Source organism: Ictidomys tridecemlineatus, chromosome 12 (genome assembly GCF_052094955.1).
Source record: "Ictidomys tridecemlineatus isolate mIctTri1 chromosome 12, mIctTri1.hap1, whole genome shotgun sequence".
Lineage (NCBI taxonomy): Eukaryota > Metazoa > Chordata > Mammalia > Rodentia > Sciuridae > Ictidomys > Ictidomys tridecemlineatus.
In genome coordinates, this window is record NC_135488.1 from 53,831,149 (window position 1) to 53,854,475 (window position 23,327).

General features: G+C 37.4%; 1 protein-coding gene across 8 annotated transcripts in view; it reads right to left on the reverse strand.

Annotated features, from left to right (window-relative positions):
* Ctnna2 (catenin alpha 2) overlaps nucleotides 1–23,327 on the reverse strand; it is a 1,061,169-nt gene that overhangs the window by 59,824 nt on the left and 978,018 nt on the right. For all 8 annotated transcript variants that reach the window (XM_078028938.1, XM_078028939.1, XM_078028945.1 and 5 more), the window contains 2 exons: nucleotides 11,108–11,259; nucleotides 1,131–1,244 (listed from right to left, as the gene is read on the reverse strand). In XM_078028938.1, the coding sequence (XP_077885064.1) occupies nucleotides 1,131–1,244; nucleotides 11,108–11,259 (266 nt within the window). The remainder of the gene's footprint in view (nucleotides 1–1,130; nucleotides 1,245–11,107; nucleotides 11,260–23,327) is intronic.

Genomic DNA, 23,327 nt, shown 5'->3' on the forward strand with positions numbered 1-23,327 from the left:
ATATTTTCTGGGCCATTTGATGGCTGAATGAGACTATCAGATCATAAAGCACATATATGAAACTGAGTGTTAGGTGCAAAGACTTTCTTGATTCAGCATCTCCTTTGAGTCCTCTTCATTTTAATCTCTGACTGGTTGTTTCCTATTTTGCTTAGACAATTCCCAAAGTAGTATGAGCTTTCTAGGGTCTCCAAATCTCTTACCATCTCTTTCTCAATCTCATGCTTCTCCTTCAATAAGTAAAACTTAATACAGATGATTAGAATATCTAATTCTCAGTTATACTATAATTTGTTTATTTTTACTCAATGGAAACGGAGACTTTAAAGAGAGGGAAATATCACTCTTTTATACAATGCCTAGGGATTCTGTCACTCATTACCTGCCTAGATTACTTACTTCTATTCTGCAAAAGATACAGGTAATCTGACTGATCCAACTCTAGGACGCTCTTTGGACTTTCGTGATGGTAGACCATAACCTAGAGCACTCAAATGTGTGTTGCTTCCTGCTCTATGCCTTAAATTGGCATGTTTCTACTAAGTCCGCCATGTGATAGAAAAAGAAATTCCACAAAGGATCTACCCTGGCAATAGGTAGGTATTAAAAACAAAATTTCTTTCTCTACTTGATGGCCTTAAACCAATGTAGTCTTGAACAACAGAGAACTTTGGCCACAGTATGAAGCAATGTCCTGGACAATAACAGAGTGGTACCTGATTGACCTCTTGTCATTACTACTTGTGTTTTTAATAAACTTGGCAAAATATCACTTAGGAAAATGGTGACTGTGCAAGACAAAATATGAGCATTACAGTGTCCCCTGTCTGTGAACTATCTAATTATAGCCCTCATCCCCAGTTAAATCCATTATACACATTAGAATTTGCTTTGCTACAAGAGCCATATTTTAAGGGGTAGAGAAAGAGGAGGGTGAGAATGAATCAAGAGCCCTGGGGGTTGTTTTCACTGTATTGAATGTGAATTGCTAACAGACCACCCTAGACAAGAACACAGATTTCTGAGCTGGGAATCTTTGGGATCCCAATTCCTTAAATTTAGAAATATCCTCAAACCATTTTGGTGAACACAGTCCTGTGCTATGTTCAAAGTCCTGAATGTCCACTCACCCGTGCACTCTGCCCTGCAATGAGCTGGTCATCCTCCGTTTGAACGCTTGTCCGGCTACGCACGTCGTAATCTTCCTGCTCAAAGTCAGAATCATCTTCTAGTTCTTCTGGGGTCTAAATATTAAGAAGAAAAAAATGTTACAAAAATTTGAATCTAAAATCTGTAAACTTCACCCACATCCATACACTTTTTCATTGCAAAAGCTAAACTAGCCTCCAGGAAGCAGCTTACAGCTTCTTACATAGAGTACAGCCCTGTGGGTGGCTATCAGCTGGAACAGAGTCAGAAAAAAAATCATGCTGCCCTAATTTACTTGCTTTAAAAAGTTTATTTTCTTTATTATTTCCTCCTGCAGGTGTAGCAAGTCTAAGTTTGACTCTTCACATGACGCGATTTCTAATTTTGAGAGGAGTTTTATTTTTGTATTAATTCTACCCATCCAAATCTATGATAAGATAGAAAATGAGAGCCAATAGAAAAAGGTACAACTATACTTCTTCTACAATGCCCTATTTGGTCCATCCCATCTCTTCAGCTCTCAATGGGCAAAAGGATCAACCACCTCCAGGCCAATGGCTTGACCTGGTGAAACATCTGGATTGCTCACTAAGCCATCAGAAGCAGAGGTTCGAGTATAGTCTTCAGTCAGGACAATGTTGCCTGAGCCCCACATGACCATGAGTAAACTCTCTCACATCTCTCAGCTCCTTCCTCTGTAAATGCATGTTAATAGTGGCCACCTCTATGACTATTGTGAAGATAAATGATGTATTCTGTATAGAGTATCTGGCATATAGTAGGCATTTTTTTAAAAAAAAAATTCCTTGCTATCATTATTACTTAGGAATTCAAAATAAATTCATTCAACAAATATTTTTGAAGTAAAGCTAGCAGTTTCTACACATTCACTAAGGATTAAAAAAACTCACATATAATGTCAATTTCAATCAGATCAGCACAATGTAATAGGGATCATTCTGTATTTAGAGATGAGAAGAACAATATTTGAAGTAGTTTCAACAATGGGTCCCATGTCCCTAAAGCAGTTAACAGAACCAGCATTTAGCTCTAAATAGCCAAGTGTGTCTAACTTCAAACACACTCTTCTTTATTAATTTTTGTAATTGTTGTTGTTTTTACACACTACAACTTAGGCAAGAACTGGAGCTATAAAATGGCGTAAAAGGAGAAGAGAGCCTTTCCAATCACATAGTCCATGTTGAGGAGAAAGATCTGGAAGAATCCATAAACCACGCCAAAAAAACAAACAAAAACAAAACCCCAAAATCCTCCCCATCTTTAATGGCAGTAATACTAGATAAACTGCTTTAAACGGTACCATATGACTGTCACTGTTTTTTCTAAATGCTTTATTCACACTAACTCATGAAGTGTGAATAAAGCATAAGAGGTTATAACGTGTACAAAGACTTCTAAGTGAGTGGATTTGAGGCATCCACCCTAATGCTGTGTTGACTCTATGAGGAAAAGCTCAGGACATGATAAAGATGGAGCACAAAAAGAGAGGACACCAGTGTGAGATCCTCAAGTCCACTGTCACCCATGAACTTCCACTTGACTGGAGCAGAGCCACCTTCCAGGGCTCTGTCCTTGAAAAGAACCAAACAGACCACAAGCTGTACTGATGATGCAGCTGCCCATTCCTCATCCAAAAGGCCACATTTTTTTTTTATTCTGTTGATTTCTTTGGCTACCTCAGTATAATTAATCAGATGTGGTTATTGATGAAGCCTCGAGATTGGTCAGACAGGCGTAAAATGGGGTCCTTTGTGCCAATATCACATTATGCCTAGAAATTTTTCCATGTTTTGGCATTATCACTTTTATTTTTCCTTTTCTCTATCAACCTTATTAACATTCAGTCAGTCATCTACATGTGTTCCATTTTTTCTTTTATAGGAATATTAAGAGAATGGGAGGAGAAAGAGGTTTTGTTCTATTCTATTAATATTCCATTAATACAATTAGGGGTGGGGTAAGCAGAACCTAGTTCAAATAATTGGTTGTATTTTTATTGTGGACCGAGCGTATCCTGGGATCATTCCTCACTCTTCTGGAATGTACTGTGAAACAATTACAGCAAGTTGGTAAATTCTACTGACAGATGACATGACAAGATTACAAGCACTTTTCATCATTAGTTCTTAAAAGGAGGAGAAAAGTAAAAAGGAAAACCTCAATCAAAAAAAAAAAAAAACTGCAGAATGTGACAGGGCTGAGAATGTGATAGTACTGAGTCCAAACATTTCAGTGAGCCGTGCATTTTACGAGACAAGTCAATGACAAACACAACCTGGCAGTATAAGGCTAATAATGATAAGCTCTGACTCAAGTGACCACAGCCCAAGAACCAAAATAAAGAAACATTTTTAAAAGAAAAAATAATAACCTGGATTGTGGACCCCGGGGAACCTGAGTGATTTGGGCCTAACTTTGCCATTCATAAGCTGTAAGTCTTTGCCAAGTCACTTAGTTTTGCTGCTTCTGAGTCTTACATAAAATGGAGATTACAATTGTTATTGCTTTGCCTACCCCACGGGACTCCTAAACTCAGATGTATATGAAAATGCTTTCCAAACTATAAAACTAAACTAAATTTACAAATGATGGTGATCATTAGTATGCTTAATAAAACAACACATAATAACCACAGCAATAATAATAGTAGCAATTGTTTACCACCCACTATGGGACAGATTTTCAGCTACAGGTTTTAATCCTTACAATGATTTAATGAATAAATTTAAACCCTTTTTGTTGGTGGTGGTGGTGGTAATAGTGTGTGTGTGTGTGTGTGTGTGTGTGTGTGTGGGTGTGTGTCTGTGTGTGTGTATGGTGCTAGGAATGGAGCCCAGAGCCTTACACATGCTAGGCAAGTGTTCTATCAATGAGGTATATCCTCATCCCTTTTTTAAAATTTTATTTTGAGACAGGGCCTTAGTAAATTGCTCTGTCTGGCCTTGAATTTATAATCCTCCTGCCTCAGACTCCTAAGTATCTGGGACTACATCCGGCTTAATCCCCATTTGCCAGATGAATGAACAGGCTCAGGGTCTTTAAGCAAAATTTCCAACGTGTCACACATCAAAAGGCAGAAATGAGGAACAAGCTGAGGGTTCCAGAGCCTATGCTCTTAACCATCACAAATACCATCCGGTAAACAGAAGAGTTTAAAAGATTTTCATGTGTCTTAAACATGCAGCAAATCCATCCAGGTCATTCATACAAAAGGTCCTGTGCGCATGCAGCTTGTGAACTAAGTACTAATGTGTGTCCTAGTCATGCTTTTGTTTTTTAAATTGTTGGATTTTGAAAGTATAAGTGTTATTTTTCAATTGGTCAAGGACTTCTATAAATTAAAGGAGACAGTAAATTAGAAAGGGGCCTCAAAGAGATCACACTTATAGTATTAGACAGACTGATAAAGTAAAAAAGTCATCAAAAGGTATAGCACACAGGAATAGAGGCTAGAGACTAAGGGCCAAGGTCAGTTCTCCCAGGGGAGCCTTTCACAGAAAACAAATATGACTTGGGGGTCTACTCCTGGTTCCCTGGTTCTACTACCATCCAACTATTCAGCTGTGAAAGTGGGTCTCATCTGTAAAGTAGCATAAAGCATTCAGCCTCCAAATTATCTCCTGTCTAAATCAATAAGATTAACTTGTGCCCATTACCGAGGCCCAAGGAGATGATGGGATTTAATCACATCATCAGTTCACTGCCTCTGGTGCTCCATCTCTATAACTCCTCTCTTCAGAAGCAAAACAAGAGCATGCTGAAAGATTCAGAATCCTTTCACCTGAAAATGTGAGTAAAATGTAATAAGGACCATTGAAGAAAAGCTCACGTGTATATGAGAGTTCTATTGAAAGAAATATAAAAAATATAGTTGGCAGGTGATTTGAGGTGATACAAAAGATTTTCCAACAGAGTTCTACACCACTAAAATGGGATGCGAACGAAAAACTAAAATTAGAGATCTAAAGCAAATATGTAAAACTTTCCTCAGAACCGATTGGCCAACAGCATCTGGAACTTAGATTACTCTGGAAACCTCCTAACTGCTCTCCCTACTTTGACCCTAACTAGAATAGCCAGAGTGCTCCTTTTAAGAACTGAATTAGATCATGTTATTTACCACTCAGAGCCTCCCATGGCTCCCATCTCATTCAGTGTGGTCCTCAGGCCTCTAGCCAGCTTCTAACTCCAGACTTTGCACTTGCCATTCCGTCTTCCTGAAATATGCACCTCCCCAAATACCTTGTGTCTCCTTCCTTTCTCCTCCAGGTCTCTTCTCAAACGTCAATCACTTACCATCCTCCATAAAAATCACTTACCATCACTTACCATCCTCCATAAAATCCATGCCTACCTATGCTCTGTCTCCTTTATACCACCCTGGTTTTCACTGTGGCACAATATTTGGCATTAAATATGTTTTTTTTTAATTCTCTGTCTCCTACCAAAAGAATCTAAATTTCTAAATTCTATGAAGATTGGGATTTTTGTCTACTTTGTTTGCCTCTGTATATAGGGCAGCTCTAACAGTGTGGGACAATAAGCATTCTACAAAAACTTCATAAATGAATGATCAAGGCTGAATTACCACTTTAAAAAAAATCATATTAAATCAGTTATAATTAATTAAGAAAACAAAACTAGGAACCTTATGAGACCATGTTGATTAGCTAGGTTATAACATTTTACACTAAGTAAAATTTTTTCACATAAGTGAAAGTTTCTAAAATCTTTTCGACCTTTTATTTTCAACTTATGACAAAAACCCTGGCTCCAATTTTGATAACATTGTGGACTTACTGAACAAATTCTGTTTAGTTGGATCATTATATAAGCTTCCTCCCTGAAGGATGAGGAAAAGACTTGCTTCTTGGAACCTACCAAGTGTTATATCTGTGATAGGTCTTTATTAGCTCAGTATATTTGTGTCTATTGGCAGCTAAGGAAACTAAACTACAGAGAAGGCAATTAGTATGCTGATGACCCAAAAGTAGTTAAGCCATAAATTTCAAACTTTACTGTTTCATGGAATCCTCATGGTCTCAGTAATGTTTTTATAGTGCGTTAACTCTGAAAATAAATAAAAAAATAAAAATCCTGAATAGTTCTTTTAATTAAGCAGTTCAGTACAAGCAATTTACCCATTTTTGTAACCTAACAACTAACACTGCATACTTTTCAAACCAGAGAAATCAAATGGACACCAACTGATTCTTGGGATTGATTTTAAACACAGTGGTCACCATATACCCAGTTTCACAAACATACCACATCATAAAAAGCTATGTGCCACCTAATGCCTGAACCATAAACTACTTCCAGCCAACATGTTGCACAGATTCTAAGAGGAATCTGTATATTATATTCAACTCTAAAATGACTTGCAGCACTCCAGGGGACATTGATTGGCACACAGTTTGGGAGATGTAAAATTGAACTACAGTCTTCCTCGGAACACTGTCCCAGGCCCTATCATTTCTTTGGCCTGCCTTTGAAAATATCATATATAACTAAATTAATGGGTTCCAATGATAAAAGTGTAGTGAAGAGACACCATTGTAGACTTTCCTGGGTCATTGTCATTGAAGAGCAAATCCTATTTTGTAGAATACAGGTTTTCTGATACTAGGACATTTCCACCTTCTACCCCACCTACTCACCTTAGTTTCCAAAATTAAATGTTTAACTCTGTCTTTTAAATATATATGTGGTCCTCATTACTTGAAGATTCGCTATTGGTGGATTTGCCTCCTCACTACAATTAATTTGTAATACCCAAAATCAATGTTCATGGTTCTTTTGTAGTTATCCCAGACATGTGAGAGAAAGTGAAAAAATAAAAATTAAAAAAAAAATAACTCACCTAATGTGTATGTTCCCAGCTAAAGCCAAACAATACAGTGCTCTGCCTTCTTAGCTAAGCTCCCTTGCTGTGACTAAGTATTGCTTTCATGATCTATTTAGGGCCACACTTTTTGTGCTTCTGACTTCTATGTGACAAATGGTCCCTAAAAGTATTAGTTATTGTCTAGTGACCCCATGTGTAAGGGGACTGTGATGTACGTCACAGAGAAACCCCCTGTGTCATTCAAATATGAGTTAGTGCAGGGCCTTGTGGCACATGCCTGTAATCTTAGCAACTTGGGAGGTTCAGGCAGAAATACTGCCAGTTTAAAGCCATTCTCAGATATTTAGCATGACCATCTCAAAATAAAAGATAAAAAAAGAACTGGGGATCTAGCTCAGGAGTAAAGTACCCCTGGGTTCAATGCCCAGTACCCCCCCCCAAAAAAAAAAACAGAGAAAGAGAGAGAGAGAGTCAGTGATAGTGATCCTGGTTCAATATTTATGCATCAACAATATATAAAGAAGTTGTCTTTAAACCAAAGTACACCTGAAACAAGGCCATGTGTTGGTCAGGTGGTGAAAATATGACCAGAGGCTCACAGGAGCCTAACTCTGTATTTCCCTTAGGAGCAATAGTTTAGTATTCATTAATTCAGTGTTTGGTGAATTTACAGAACTTAACTACTGCAGATGATGAGAATTGACTGTATATTGTTCTGCCAGAATTGCCTACTCATTTTTCCACTACCTTATGAGGATCATCAGAAAATTCCCATGCATCTCACAGATCACAGAAGGTAAATCTCATCAAGGCACAAACAAAAAAATAGAATCAAGAGGTAGAAGAGTAGACCTGCTCCAGGGGAGATGTAGGGTCCTGAAAGGTGAGGCTGAACATGGGAAGGGCAAGCACTGCCTACTGTTGAGGGTTGCCTGGAGCTGGCTTGGAGCACTCAGATACCGACATCACCATTAAATATGTATTGATTGCTGAGAGGCAAGGTGATGGGGAGTTTGACCCTTCAAGGTCCTTTCTGCATCTGCCTTTGTTTTTTTTTAAAGATTTCTTTCTTTTTAAAAGTGTAATCAAGACTTGGGAAAGGGGCACAGTCAGGTTTGCTGAGCAAGAAACAGCTCCTACTCATCTCACTGTGTTTCTCTTCTAACTTTATACATTGGGATTTTTTTTAAGTACTGTACACTTAATTATATTCAAAGAAGAAACCAAGAAATTATTTAAGTACAAAATGAAACCATTCAAGTGTTGAATGGAGAGCAATTTTTAAAATAACAATTTGTACATACTGTATATTTCTCTCTTCCTAAATTTTAAGTGGTGTGAAATCCTTCTGATCAACTCACTTGAAATGTTGAGATGGAGGAATGACACTTTATGTGACAACGATATGGCATTTTATCTCAAATTGTGTTTTTTTTTTACAGCTCATGAATGAATAAATGAATGATGTCTATAAATTTCTTAGCTTCTCAGATAAATGGTTGTCACAAAAATCTGAAGGCTAACAAAGCAGAAAAACGGCAAAAGAGGGAATATGTCTTAAGGATTGTAGTAGGGTTTAGTGCCGAATGCTTTCAAAACATAACTCTCATGGTCTATTACCTTATTTCACAAGTTAGTAGGTAATGGGGAAAATGATCTAATTTGTTAGGGGCTTAAAAGGCTCCAATTCTTACATCTGTTTTTCTCTGACACCTTCCTATCTTCCAAGACATCTCTCCCCACTTGAAAACACACACACACACACACACACACACACACACACACACACACACAGTATTAGGCCCTGTGCCAAACAAAGCAACATAATAAAAAGAAAGAGAGAGAGAGAGAAAAAAAAAAGACAGCTGTTCCTTTCCCAAACTTCACAGTCTAGAGAAAGTAATAGACATAAAAGGAAATGGTATAATAAATACTATCACAGGCAGATATAGGTATAGGTCGTTAAAAGATAGGGTAATTATTGTGAAGGGTAAAATGTGGAGAGAGGGCATTCAAACCAGGCCTTGAAAGATGATAAGAGCTTCACAGGCATAAGAAGGGCAAGTGAAAACCACAGGTCCCCAAATTCCAAATTTGAATTCCATGTGTTTTAGTATAATTAATACTGCCTGATACAGTTTATCTACTGGGAGCTTTGGGGATGGATCTGAAATTCTTATGAAAGAGACTTCTATTTAATCTGAAAGCAGGTATACTGATCTAAAGGTGAGAGGAGAAGATGGCATTTGGAATCTGAAGTAGCAGAGCTGGTGATGCTTCAGCAGGAGCATGGAGGTCAATAAAGGTCTAATTCTAGGTCTTTCTAGCCTGCTCTGCTCCAGGCTGCTGGATGGCTTCGGAAATGCTGTAGTCCAAGGGAACTGTGCTTAATGAGTTCAAGGACATCAGGGATTGGAGAAGAATCAGCACCACATATGAAATCCTCAAAGAACTTGGATTATGTTGCCCAGAGGGGATAATATTTCATAGATTGTTCTTGAAATACCTGAGGGACTACATGCAATGACCTAGGGGGCTGTTGCACTACAAGTAGGGTTTTTTGTTTGGTTTTGAAAAGGGCCTGTTGACTTAGATGCTGAATGATTCCTGAGTGTGCTGGACAGATACCTGGTGGTTTCAGTGATCAGTCACAGAGACTATAGGAGGTTGAGTGTGAGGACAGAGTCAAGGACTGCCTCATGCAGTATCAGACACTACCTACGTGGAGCTAGAGAGCGCTTTAAATGTGACCACCACGGGAACATGTTGAAATACTGGGCTAAATAAAATGTATGATTAAAGTTTTAATTAGTGACACTTGTTACTCTTTTCTAAATGTGTACACTAGGAAATTTTCAATTAAAAAATGTGGGTCCCAGGGGTTGTGGATGTGGCTCAGTGGTAGCATACTTGCCTAGCATGTGTGAGACACTGGGTTCAATTCTCAGCACCACATATAAATAAGAAATAAATAAAGGTCTATCAACAACTAAAAAATTAAAATTAAATTTTTTTAAAAAAATGTGGATCCTGTTATATTTCGGTCAGATATCATGCTCTTGGAGTCAGGACAGCAGAAGTCCCCTTCCCACATAAATGATAATAGTTATAAAAGTATCTGTCATTGAAGCTTCTGCATATGTACTTTGAAGAAAGGGTCCTATGGCTAATAAAATTTTGTTTGATTATTCTAAATCTAAGGTAAGGTAAGGAGAAAAAAATAAGGAAGGGAAAAAAATAAGGTAAGGAGGAAAAAATCTTTCAATGCAATATTATGCATAATATTGCATAATATTTATTGCATAATATTTATTGCATAATATTGCATTGAAAGATTTTTTCCTCCTTACCTTATTTTTTTCCCTTCCTTATTTTTTTCTCCTTACCTTACCTTAAATTTAAATGGAATGAGGTAAACTGTGTCTTAGATTAAGGCATATTTTAGGTGAACAAAGCAAACTTTGTTAAGAGCTTAAAAGTCAATTATATATATATATATATACACACACATATATATGTTATATATATACATGTTATGTAATATGTATTTTATATATTTTTTCTAGTTCTATGCTTATATATATTTATTTCAGTTATGATTTGGAAGACACACCTGACAACACAAGTTTTCGGTGGGCAGTTAGTTGTGTGCTGGTGGAGAATTGATGTGAAGCAATTTATAATGATTGAATTATTTTTTTTAATAAAGAGAATGTAGTTATCTATGAGAATAATGCTACTATACTAACACTAATACGCTGAGTAATCTTTACTTCTTTATACTCCATGAGCCTTGGGGGAAGAGAGTGTTAGTAAGGGGCAATTGAAAAGTACCTGGGTTACTCCTCAGTTGGAATTAAATTTAGGAAATGCATGCAAGAAGCAGGCAGGGCATAAGGCTGCAGGATATTCAGTGCCTATCTGGGCTTGCTGGAATCACTTATTCCTTTTTAAGTAAAGGGTCCACCTGGTCTAAATAAGGAACCAAGCAATTTACCAGGTTGCAGCGAGTAATTAAAAAGCGAAGACGACACTTGGGATCCCTACTAGAAACTCAGATCAGCTGTGTGTTACAGAGGCCTCACATACCCTGATCATCAGCACAGCCTTTCTGATGTCCCGAACACCATCATACACCAGGCGAGAGGCATCGATGAATTCATTCTCCTCAAATGGTTGAGGGACGTTGGCACTCAGGGCTTCAATGGCAACCTCGACTTGTTCAGCAAAGCGTGGCATCACTGGGATAAACAGAGAGAAAAGCAGTAGATGAGGCAATCTTCTCTCATTGCAGCCCTTGGGCAAGGTGGTAGACCTTTCCAGCCAGATGGGATTGGTCCAATTTATTCATCTTTGTGGCACTTACCTCTGTGTGGTGAATAAAATGTACACCATGCATGGTGATGTTTGCAAAAATGAAAACTTTTATAACCCATCCAAGGTAGTGTGGTGTAGCATAGGAGTATAAAGTACATGTTATGCTAACCTGAGCAGAGTTCCACTGGTTACCAACTGTGAAACCTTGGCCAAGTTTCCTTAGCCCTTCTCAACCTGCTTATCTATAAAATGTAGTAAGATCTTGTGCCTGGATTCAGTGGGGATAGTGCATACAAAAGCTGGATGGAATCTAGCCCATAAAACGTATCAATAAACATTTAACTCATATGAGAAATTATAGTCATAACTGGTAAACAGCTGGTCTTAACCCACATGGCTTCACAACAGCATGCAAATGAAATGACCCAATACATTTCATTTTTTTGTTGTTATTGTTGGAAATGCAGAAATTGAGACATGGTGGTGGGAGATGGGATTGAAGGGAGGCTGTGAAGGACTCAGAAGAAAAAGAAAAAAGACAGCAGAGTCCAGCAGAAAGACCCATTGAGAGAAAACCAATGGACTTAAAGGAAAATTTTCCCATTTTGACAGGGTCATTCTGATGTGAAATAAAATGTGCATATAAGTTTTTAGAATGATGACACCTCTTTCTTCTCACAGGGACACCCTCAACCCCCTGGAGATTTGCAGAAAATAAACTTAGTGGAAAGTCTGTAATGTTTCCACTGACGACTTAAAAATTGCTGCTGATTTCACTGATTCTTGAAAATTGTAATTCAATTTTCTCAGCTGTTACCTTGTAACAACCAATTAGGAAACAAAAGCCAAAAGTACGATTCATTTTATTTACAAGGACAATAAAACAGAAACATCATCCATCTATTCCTGTTTCTGAATCTTCAGGCCTCATTCCCTCTTGACGCTCATTTTCATGCTCTGCGGAAACTTTATGCATCCATTTTAATACTGGTGTGAGAAATTCTGCTAAATTACTCTACTCTTTAGGGGAAGAGTGTTCAAGATAAAACATCCCAAGAAAAGTGTGTTTCTACCAAGAAAAGTCAAATGTAAAAAAAAAAATTAAAAAAAAAAAACAGAGAGGGAGACTTAGAGGAAAACAGTAACCACTCTTTTAATAAACACTATCGAAACCAAAAGCATGTATGGAGTAAATTTCCTTCTGTGTGTGAATTATTATGACGAGTTCTCTGTACTATATGAATTTTGTTTTTTGGGCTTTTGAACTATATTTGGATGGAAAAAAATTGGAGAATATGGGACTGTACTGCTGCAAATATTAATCATATAAAATTGAGGTGATTGATATGCCAATTATGCTAATTTGATCACTATACAATTTATACACATATCAAAACATCCCGCTGCACCTCATAAATATGTACAATTATTATGCCAATTAAAATATTTGAAAACTATATTTCTGAAACAAATGCATTAAACTCAACTATTTTAATTATTCCTTTATGTTGTGAATAAACTTTTTCTACATGAATGAAAAATACAGATAAATGAATTTCACCTCTTTGACCACAAAATAGATTTATTTTAAATGTATTTGGCATTTAGGAGCGAATATTTTTCTTAAATAAATCTGCAGATTCTTTTTCTTTCTTAAACTGAAAATTCTGAGTTATTTGAATTCCTTTCTATTTGATAGTTAAACTTTAATAATGACCATCAATAATTTTTATACATTGATACACTGTCAGGTAACACTTAGAAGCATAAAACTGTTTGCCTCTATTGTATAGCTAATAAGGGTTAGTACTCTTATATGTACACAGGATAGATATACTTTCAAATAAATAAAGAAAAAGAAAAAGTTGACAAAGACAACCCTCAATTCATAGAAAAGAGTCCATATACTGATATACTGTATACTAATATGTATACAATAAGATATTTTTCTTCACTAATAATTACAAATATAGTAACATAGAAAATGATTTTTTTCATACCTATTGGTTCAGGCAAACAAATTATAAATGGGACCTAATTCAACTGCACATTTTGGTGAACGCTTTTAACAAAATCTAGTAAAATGAAGCTTTCCACTCCCAGATGGTGAATGAGGACATTATCTAGGGCATTGCCAAATATTAACTTCTACAGAGATGCTGATTAATCACACTGAGCAACCCTAGGCTGAAGTCACAAGAATGTCTTTGTGTCTCTTGGTTACACTCGTTCCTTGTTAGGTTATATATTCTAGGGTTACAAAGAAGAAAATTATATAAAATTTCAGAATGGTAATAATTGCTTTTCAGAGTCCTGTCAACAGGCTACAACCCAGCCTTATTCTGAATCCTCCAACTGAGGGGGAACTGTTGTGAGATGTTCACTCCAGATGCATGAGCAATAATGTCTGGGACAAAATGAACCAAGACATGCAAATTGGGGGTCAGCCAGTATATTAAAGTAAGTCCTAAGGTCAGCAAACTGAACAGAGATGATTATTTGTGGAAAATTTAAAAATACACAAAAGAGTCTTGTGCATCTTTTAAACATATAAGCATTTGTATATGTCCTCATATGTCTTGAAAGACTGTGCCATCTTACATATAGTGTTTACCTTTGAGAGGGAAATGAAGGTCATCATTTTAGTCTCTGTTCTTGTATCTTTGACTCTTTTTTATCATTCAAATATTTTAAATGAAATAAGTTATTCTCAGAGTTGTATGTTTCCTTTTAGAAGAAAGGCTCTGAAAAACAAAGTCCTTTCTACGGTCAAAACATTATAGAAGAGCATTAAGTGGTAAGTCCCTTAGAAATTGGAACTGTGGTAAAGTGTTTAGTATTCTACCTTCGTAAATGCCATCTAGAAAGTGAAGTCAGGTAGCCCCCACTGCCCAGACCCTGACCCCCATAAACATATTTCTGTCCACATGGCGATCTTTCTGGAGTCTGAGGGGGCAAGAGCAGGGTTTGCTCCTTCTGTTTTCCTTATGCAAGGTCACTCTGAAGAAGAAATGGGAGGCTGAAAAAAAGTCGGTGACAAATTATCTTGCTCTAGCTACCTCCAGGCCTGATTCTGTGCCCAAGGGACAGGGAAGATAATACCTAGGGGGACCCTTTCCATGAGAAGCTCTAAAATGCCAGATCTGGAGGAGGGCACATTCTATTTCATCGTCATGGAGCCCAGCACCTCTCAGTGACATGCTAGGGCGCAGGTAACAACTATGGTGTCAGTGACCTGGCACTGTCAGAGCAGGTAGAAATAAGCCATTTTATGAAGGTACTAGAACAGAAATATCAATTTTTCATGAAAAAAAAACAGAAGGGGAAGAACATCTTTCTCTATGGTCTAGTCCTAAGTACATTCAAAGTTTATTTATTTAGGACCTTACTATTATTTAGGACATTACTACTGCTCTTAGTGTGTATAGCTTTTCTGTTTTGTTCCTCTTACTCCTGGTTTAATTTTATTCTGTTTTGCTTTCGAGAGTGATAAGTCAGAAAAACAAGAGTTTATAGAACAATGATCCATCTTGATAGAAACCTATGTATTAATTTAACAATAAATTCTTGTACCACATTGGTAGTGCCTGAAAAATTACATGCCCCCCAAACAATTCTGAGATAGAATTATATATTAAGAGTTATATATTAAGAGTTTCTGATATAGGTTTATATAAATAGAATTTTATTTCTACTTTCTGACTTGCATCCAAAAATGTGGGCAAAACTTTGTTATTGTTGATCAAAATACTGAATTGCTGAAAAGGTGATCAAAGTCAGAAGTAAACTTTCAAATTCTAGCTATACTTATGTATGCAGACTGTACACTAGGTCACAAAATGATGGCATTCCAGGAGTAATGAAATCAGAATTAAATGTGCATATAAAAATCAAGGTCACATCATTCCAGTGTTGATGGAGATCCTAAACCATAGGTAAGGAGGTTCTGAAATGAATCCTCTCGAGAGACTTCAGAGGTGAAGTTTCAGAGCACAGGGTGAGTTAGTCAAATGAATGAGAAGTTTTGCTAAAGTGCAAGTAGGACTGCTGACAGGGAAAAATCCAAGGTTAACTAGAGGTGGTGGAGATGAACCTCCAGCCAATCCCATTGTCTCTGAGAAACTGTCTAAAAAGCCCTTGCTCCGACTCTAAACATTCCAATGTACTCTAAACTCTTTCATGAGATACAGACACACACAAGCATCTGGCATCTATAGTTCATCTCTCTCCTGCTTGTTTTACCTCCTATTCGTACATATACTCAAGTGTTCCAATTAGATTGAATTATGCCTGTGTCTCAAATATGACATAAAGGCAAAACATGCCAAACCAACATGCCCATAAATAATTTATTCTCTTATATTGAAATACATTTCTCTTTGGTCAGATGAACACCTCCTCAACTTTCAGTCTTCAGTTTAGAATTAATTGCCATCTTCAATTCTTACATATCCCAAAGCATATGGTTTTCCACAATTTTATAACATCCTAATTACATGCACACACGCACACACACACACACACACACACACACAATTACAGTACTTAATACATTAAAGTTGGTTGGCATTTCAGTATGTCAACTATTTTGCATATGAGTCACTTTTAGGCAGAGTCCACAACTTCTTCCTTTACATCTTAAGTCTTTGTTATCCTTTTGGCACAGAAAATCTTACCACTGGAAGAGAAAGATGATGGGATGGAGGAAAGAATTCTTCTGTCAACAAGTTTTTCAGGGATAAAATGATACGTGTCACATTTCACATTTTCTCTCTTTTTCTGCCCATCGTTCCATCCTTTTCCTTTGTTTACAGTAGGCCAATTCACCCATTATTCTTTGAAAAGGAATTGGGAGCATAACCATATTGATTCACTACCAAAAAACAGGTCTTATGGGACATCATGAAATAAACTGAAACAGTACACGATGGATGGTAAATCTGAAAACTAGTAAGTTGTTATAATTTGTCTTGCAAATTGAGCTCCCTCAGTTTTATGCCCTTCTTTCTCCTCAGCAGGGCCACATCACCCCCGTGACAGTGCTGCATTGTTTATAAGGAATTTACTATGAAATCTACCTTCAATACAGAATTATATGAACTCACTTCTTGAAATTTCCTTTATGTCTTGATTGTCAAAAAGGCCATGATAGATATTGTTTCATTACAAATTTATCAGGTCCATATGGAAAAGAATTTTAATTAAGTTAAAACTTGGGCTAGGAATACAGTTGAGTTGTAGAACATTTGCCTATCATGTGTGAGATATTGGGTATACACACACACACACACACACACACACACACAAAGAAAGATTTCAAATCCAGTTTGTCAAATAAAATACTCTTTCTAATAAACCTCCTAGCTTAAGCTAATATATTCTTGTGAGGCTATTTTCCTTCTACTCACACTTACACCATTTTAATTATTTAATTTATGCCAGCTGATTGATTTTAAATCTTGAGTAAAGGATCCTCAAATGCTTTTTAAACATGTGGCAGAGACAATGTAGAAATGAAACTTAAGCACTCTGTCTATATTTAAATCTTCCCCTGTCTAGACCAAAGATACACTGGCTTTGCTCCCTTTTGATAAGGCTTCTTCAGGTTGGAAGATATTGAACACTGGAATCCAGAAGCAAAGGCAAAGGCAAAATAGCCCAACTCAGTCTGCTCCTTATTCCCTTATGACAATCCATCAACTATTTTTCCCTCTTCAGAAAACCACCATGACCATGCTGGACAGTCCTAGCTCTTCCATCCTGTGTGCATCCTTGGGTATTCTTTCCTCGTCAGTCATCTCTCTGTGGGAGTTCCAAAAGGCTACTATTTTCATAAATTCATGTTTGGAAAATTATAATGTACATTTCCAACATCAAAATCAAATTCAAGTCCCAGAAGGCCATACATAACCCATGAGCTGAATTGTTTGATAAAAGATGAAAAGGATGGCTTAGAAAAAGGAGAAGAAGAAGAAAAAAAAAAAAAACAGCAACTCTAAATTCCATTCACGATAACCACCCTAAGAGAACCAGGGAGCATCCATCTGCTCTTGTCTAGACACAAACTCCTTTCCCCAAGGAAAGAAACTGCTTGCTTGGAAGGTTTTCTTATAGTTTAAAATAAGCATCTCAAAAATAATCACAAACGGTTTATAACTTAAGAGGAAAGATGGCACATTTAATTCTGAAACTTGAGGAATGAATAAAGAATTGAGTGTGATGCCTTATTTAGCTTACAGTGTTTATCAGAACCTTGCTTGATAAATACAGTTTAATTTGGCATCAGTGGGGTTTAAAGACTTAGATGGCGTTAAGAATGTAGTAAAACACTTGCTAAGAATTCCTTTCACGTGATGTTAAAGATTCTGATTTTGATTATTAAGTATCTAATTTTTAAAAGGGTAAAAAAAAATGCCCTTAAAAGAAAGCAATTTGTCATTATGTTTCACTTATATTAATAAACATATTTGACCTTCAACTCCAATCAAGGCTGGAAGAAATGAAGAGGCAGGTTTAGATCTAAAGGGGTTAAAATTTAATTTAAAAAATCAATACACATGACACAGGTCGTAAGATATACACACAATAGACTTGTTAGGGGACAGACAGATGTGAATAGTGGGAACACGAGGCTAAGGGAATAATTCTACAAAAAAATGGGGCCGCTGTGCTCACCCTCAACATTTTCTTTTCCACGAAGCAATTTACCTGCAGCCTTGCCTGGCTTAAGGAGACAGGATATGTCACATTCCTCAGCAAACTACCTGTTATCTACAGGAGAAATACAGACATGAAATAATGTTGATAGGAGGAACCCAAGTTACTCTGAAGGGGGAGACTTTTGTGACCCTTTTCATAAACCAGATCTCAAAACTCAGGCAGATAAGGATAACTCCTTCTAACCATAAAATCTGAAGGATTTATGGTTAATCATCCAATTAGAACTGTTGAGCATGGGCCAAAGTGACCCAGAGTTGTTATGGCAGTGGGGACTTGAAAGTCTGTTGTTATCCTGCTGTCAGTCAAAGGTGAAGAGGTGGACCCAGGTGGGACTGTCTGGAAACTTCTCTGGGATCCCTACAAAACTGAAGTACAGGAGAGGCATGTTGTCCCCTTTTCCCTCTGAGGGAACACACTCTCTCCCTTAAGAGTGTCATTTTTCCCTTTTCCTATCCCTTCTAATAAACTCATGCCTGTTCCTCAGAGCAACGTTTCTGAAATCTTTCCGACTTGATTGCAAGAATTGGGGTTTGAAAGGGGCAGGGGGTAGGGTTCTTCATGCTGCCTCATTTTCCCAGAAGTCCCCAGCCCTGAAACCGATTGATTACAGGAAAACAAACACATGCATTAAAACGGGCAATACGCTTCGTGCTTCACAATATGAGTGTATTGGGTTATAAGGTATTTAAAGAGATGGTTAAGTTAAAGTGAGGCCATTATGGATTATCTTAATCCAATCTGATTGATATCCTTCTAAGAAGAGGAAATTTGAACACAGAGAGACACCAAGAACACAAAATCAGACAGAGATGAGCATGAGAACAGGCAGCAAGAAGGGGGTCATCTTCAAGCTCAAAAAAGAAGGCTCAGCAGAAGACCAAATGCCGAATGATCTCTCTGATTAAGGATGTTGATCCATAATATGCAGGGTGTTGGAGATGGGAGGATTAAATGAACTCTAGATAGGGCAAAGGGGAAAAGAGAAGGGAGGGGGTAGGAAAGATGGTGGAATGCGATGGTCATCACTACCCTAAGTACATGTAAGAAGACAAGAAGGATGTGACTCTACTTTGTGTACAACCAGAGGTATGAAAAATTGTGCTCTATATGTGTCATATGAATTATAATACATTCTGTTGTCATATATAACAAATCAAAGTTTAAACAATTTTAAAAAAGAGAGCTCAGGAAACCTATCCTATAAATACCTTTATCTTGAACCTTTAGCCACAAGAATGATAATAAATTATATTTGTTTAAGCCAAAACAAACAAACAACAAACAAAAAAACAGGCAATAAATAAACAAATGGACAAATGAAGTGTTTGAAATATAAGGCCATATATTGGAACCAAATGAATGTCACAGATAATAAAGATAATGGGTGTAATGGGTGTAAGGAATGGGATTGGAATTTGTTGAGATGCAGGTTTTATGGGACAGTTAGAGGACTTCACTGATAAGGAAGAAATTGGCTAATGTTAGAAGACAAACCTGGGAGGCATGGGATCTCAGGGTCACTTTGACCATGATAAATAGAACCTCTCTAGTTCTTATGTCCATCAGTTATTTCTGGTTATTCAGCTACACTTAGAGGTTTTCCTCTTCCATTATCAAAACAATTTCTGGAGTACTAAAGTGACATACTACATGTGCTTTCAAACAAGTGCCTGTCAGTGTATTCTTCACCTCTCAAACTGAAGTGCCCATCATTGATATGGCATATTCCCCTCTGTGAGAAGCTTGGTGATAGGGCTACATACTACCTCAGTTTGTGCACAGTGCATCCTGGCCTCTAATGCCAGTAGGCACCAGCCCTCACCCTGCTGGACATGACATACAGGATCCACTTCTTCTCCACTACCAGCAACATGGATGCTAGTACTGGTTCCCTTGAAGGGACAAAGAAATACCACATATGTGCAGTTCCCAGGATTCTGCAGCCATGCTATGATACATTGTAGGTATGCAGATTTATGTCCTTTCTTTTGTATTTTCTTTGACAATGGACACTCTTTGCTCTGTGTCCCCAAATTTATAACACATAATTATGTAATCGTGAGCCTTCCTATGTCCACCCCAGCCCATCTATACTATGTGTTGTGTATTTTATTAATAGGTTAAAATTGTGCATTTTCCTTTCTCTTCATAAGTTTTATTTTCTGAGGTGATCTTCAGGCCCTGTGCTGCATGAGCTGCACAGGTCTGAATTGTCGCAGAACACATCATTTACAAACAAGCCCATGTAGAAAAATCAATTTTCATGTTTCAGTATGGTTAGGGTTGTCTAAGCAAAAATGACTGGTCACCTGATCCAAAGGACAACTCAACAGCAGCCCTAAAAAAAATATCTTGGAGGGAGGTTCACAGTTTTATTTCCTCCAAGATGTTTGCTTACATTTCAAGGGGGGATAAAACCAGGAACAATATACTTCTCTCCCAAGAGTTGTGCCAATCTAAGTAGGGCCTTTTCTGGAAGGAATATGGTCATAATAAGAGGCAAATACTTCTCTCTTGCCCTGAGAAGGGAAGGGGCAGTTGAAGACCAATTGCTATGTAACTTCCACGTCCATAATCTTATGTTTCTTTTCCTATAGTGCAGACTCTTCTGCATACACAGAACCCATCATTACACTGTCCTGACAGGGAAAATGGAATGTGGGGAACTAATGCTGTCAACAAGTTTATGCTCTGAGCCAGAAAACTTCACGTGTGTTTTTAGGACAAAGCAAATAAATGAAGATATTTAAAATCCTTATCAATCAGCTGTCTGGGATAACGTAGATTGTATAGGATTCAGTCATATAGAAAAGACATTGAGACAAACTACACATTGCCTTTTTAAGGGATATTAAGTGATTGAAATTTCCTTCTCATTCTTTCTATATTTCTGATTTCCCACCACCAGGACCATCAAAGCCACCAACAGCCACATCATTTCCTCAATATCACTATCATTTTGACCTTTCAGAAATAAATAAAATACTTTACACCAATAGTAAGGATTATATTAAAGCACATTTAAAATATATTAAAATGTCTAGGCTGAGCAAGCTCAGTCATTATAGCTTCTGTAGAAGTTCATTACTTCCATAATCTATTTTCAAGGTCAGTCATGGAGAAGTGACTTAGACTGGAACAGTCCTTCCTATCTATAATACCTAACTTTTTTGTCTTCCCAATGAGATGTCCCCACCACCTTGTTCTAACATTGATATTATTTCCCTCTGTTCGTCCCTTCCCTCAATCCAGCCACAAGGATAAGGCAGATGGCCCAAATCCGTACAATTGTAAAATGCTACCCTACTGTGGGTCCAAGAGGAAGTATGCCCCAAAGAGTCAATCAGATTGCTCCCCTTTGAAATGTAGAAAGTGGAAGGAAAAAATTCTCTCCATTTATTTAGGAATCTTGGGCTGTGAGCCAGAGGTTGCCAATGAACATATTCTCTACTAAAAATAAAATGTGCAATATCCCAATGGCTTGTGTTCATTTAATCAATGCATATATATTAAATGCTAATTGTATGATAAAAGCCTTCTAGGCTGTGGCTTCACACAGAAGCACCTGGCTCTAGGAGCTGAACCTGGTTATGAGCGCAGCCTTTTACGCTGAAGAGGAAATACGTCAAAAGACTGAGAGTTCTCGGTTTCCAACTGAGATCTGAGTTAGCATTAAAGAATAAGTTCAATAAACAGATGTTGAGAAGGAAGAGGAGGAGGAAATGAAGAACATTATAGGGAGGATAGTGGGAGCTGTGTAGATGTGTTCTGATAGAACAATGAAGCACCTATCCAGATGGAGCGGTGGATTTATACACAGGATTCACAGGCACTATGAGTTCCTATGGAGAGTGGTCACCAAGAGACCAGCAACAGTGATGTACATACATATTCTAAGATTAATAATATTGGCCATCTTTGAGTGATCAAACATCAAGTAATACACCAAACTGTATCCTAGAGGGATCAACTAATTTGTTTAAGATGAAAGTTAGTTGGCAGGCTACCGTAGGTTCACTCTATTGCACTGAACTGAGATAAAAGGACCCTTCAAAATTATTTCCAGCTGAGTGCTTTCTATTTGCTGATCCTCTTACATTTCCTATGTAAACAATACAGAAAGGAGGTCAAGAGTCTCCTTTCTCTCTTATTAAACTTCAGGTTCTAGACCTTGGAAGTAAAAATCGTACTACTGGTTTCGCCTAGGTGTTCTTCAAAATGGTGGAATTTTAACCTCTTCCTCCAGAATGATCAATAACAGAACACTTATTTAAAAATATTTTCATCTTAAATGTCTCCCTTTTTGGTCCTCTAAAGGAGAAATGTCTGACAGAGTCTCAGAGCACTCTCAACCCAATAATGGTCACATTGCCACAAATCTGCAAGAGCTATCAAATTTATAAAAATGACATTTGAATATAATCCATTCAGCAAAGAATGAACAACTCTATGGATATCTAAATATGATGTCACTAATATATTTTTACCCCCCTCAGCCTTCTGCAGCAACCTGACTTTGCAAATGAGATTTCTGAAGATGAGTCTGGTCAAGCGTGTACTAACTACCAAGCCGTTGGCAATTTGTTATAATTCAGGTTTTATTGAAGACCCCATCAAGAAAGCTATGTAAGTATTTATTGGGTCTGCTGTAGATCCATTTTATTGCTATGTTGGTTTCCTAAGAAATAAATAGGTAAATTTTTACATGATGCTGTCCTATAATTTTAGCATACTAGTATTCCATGAAATTATTTTCTTACATTTTACTTTGCATTCATATCAACACAAAAATCCTTCTTATGTTAAATACTGTCTTTACTGAGGAAGGAAAATAATTCATGGAAAATAAACCACAGATGGTTTTGTCACTCCTCATAGCCACTCATGGAAGGCCATCATATCACAGAGTAGGAGCTGTCCTTTAGTGGCCCAACCCTGCAGTCACTCACGTGCATAAACAGGGGCTAGGCTGTGTTGGTGGTCACCTTCTGCAGCAATATCTGGTTTAGCTAAGCACACTGCCCTTTTATATATACTTCTCTGCAACACACTCCCACACCATGCTACTCTGTGTCTTTAGTACACAGGCTCCATTTTTCCCTACTCAAACTTTTCTCTATTTGGGGATATTTCTTTACCTTAGGCCAGTGATTCACAGTGGGTATTGTCACCCCCAACACAGGAATCTGGTAATGTCTAGAGATAATTTTTATTATCAGAATTTAGTGTGGGAAAGGCAACAGATGCCTCAAGCATCTAGTGGGTAGAGGAA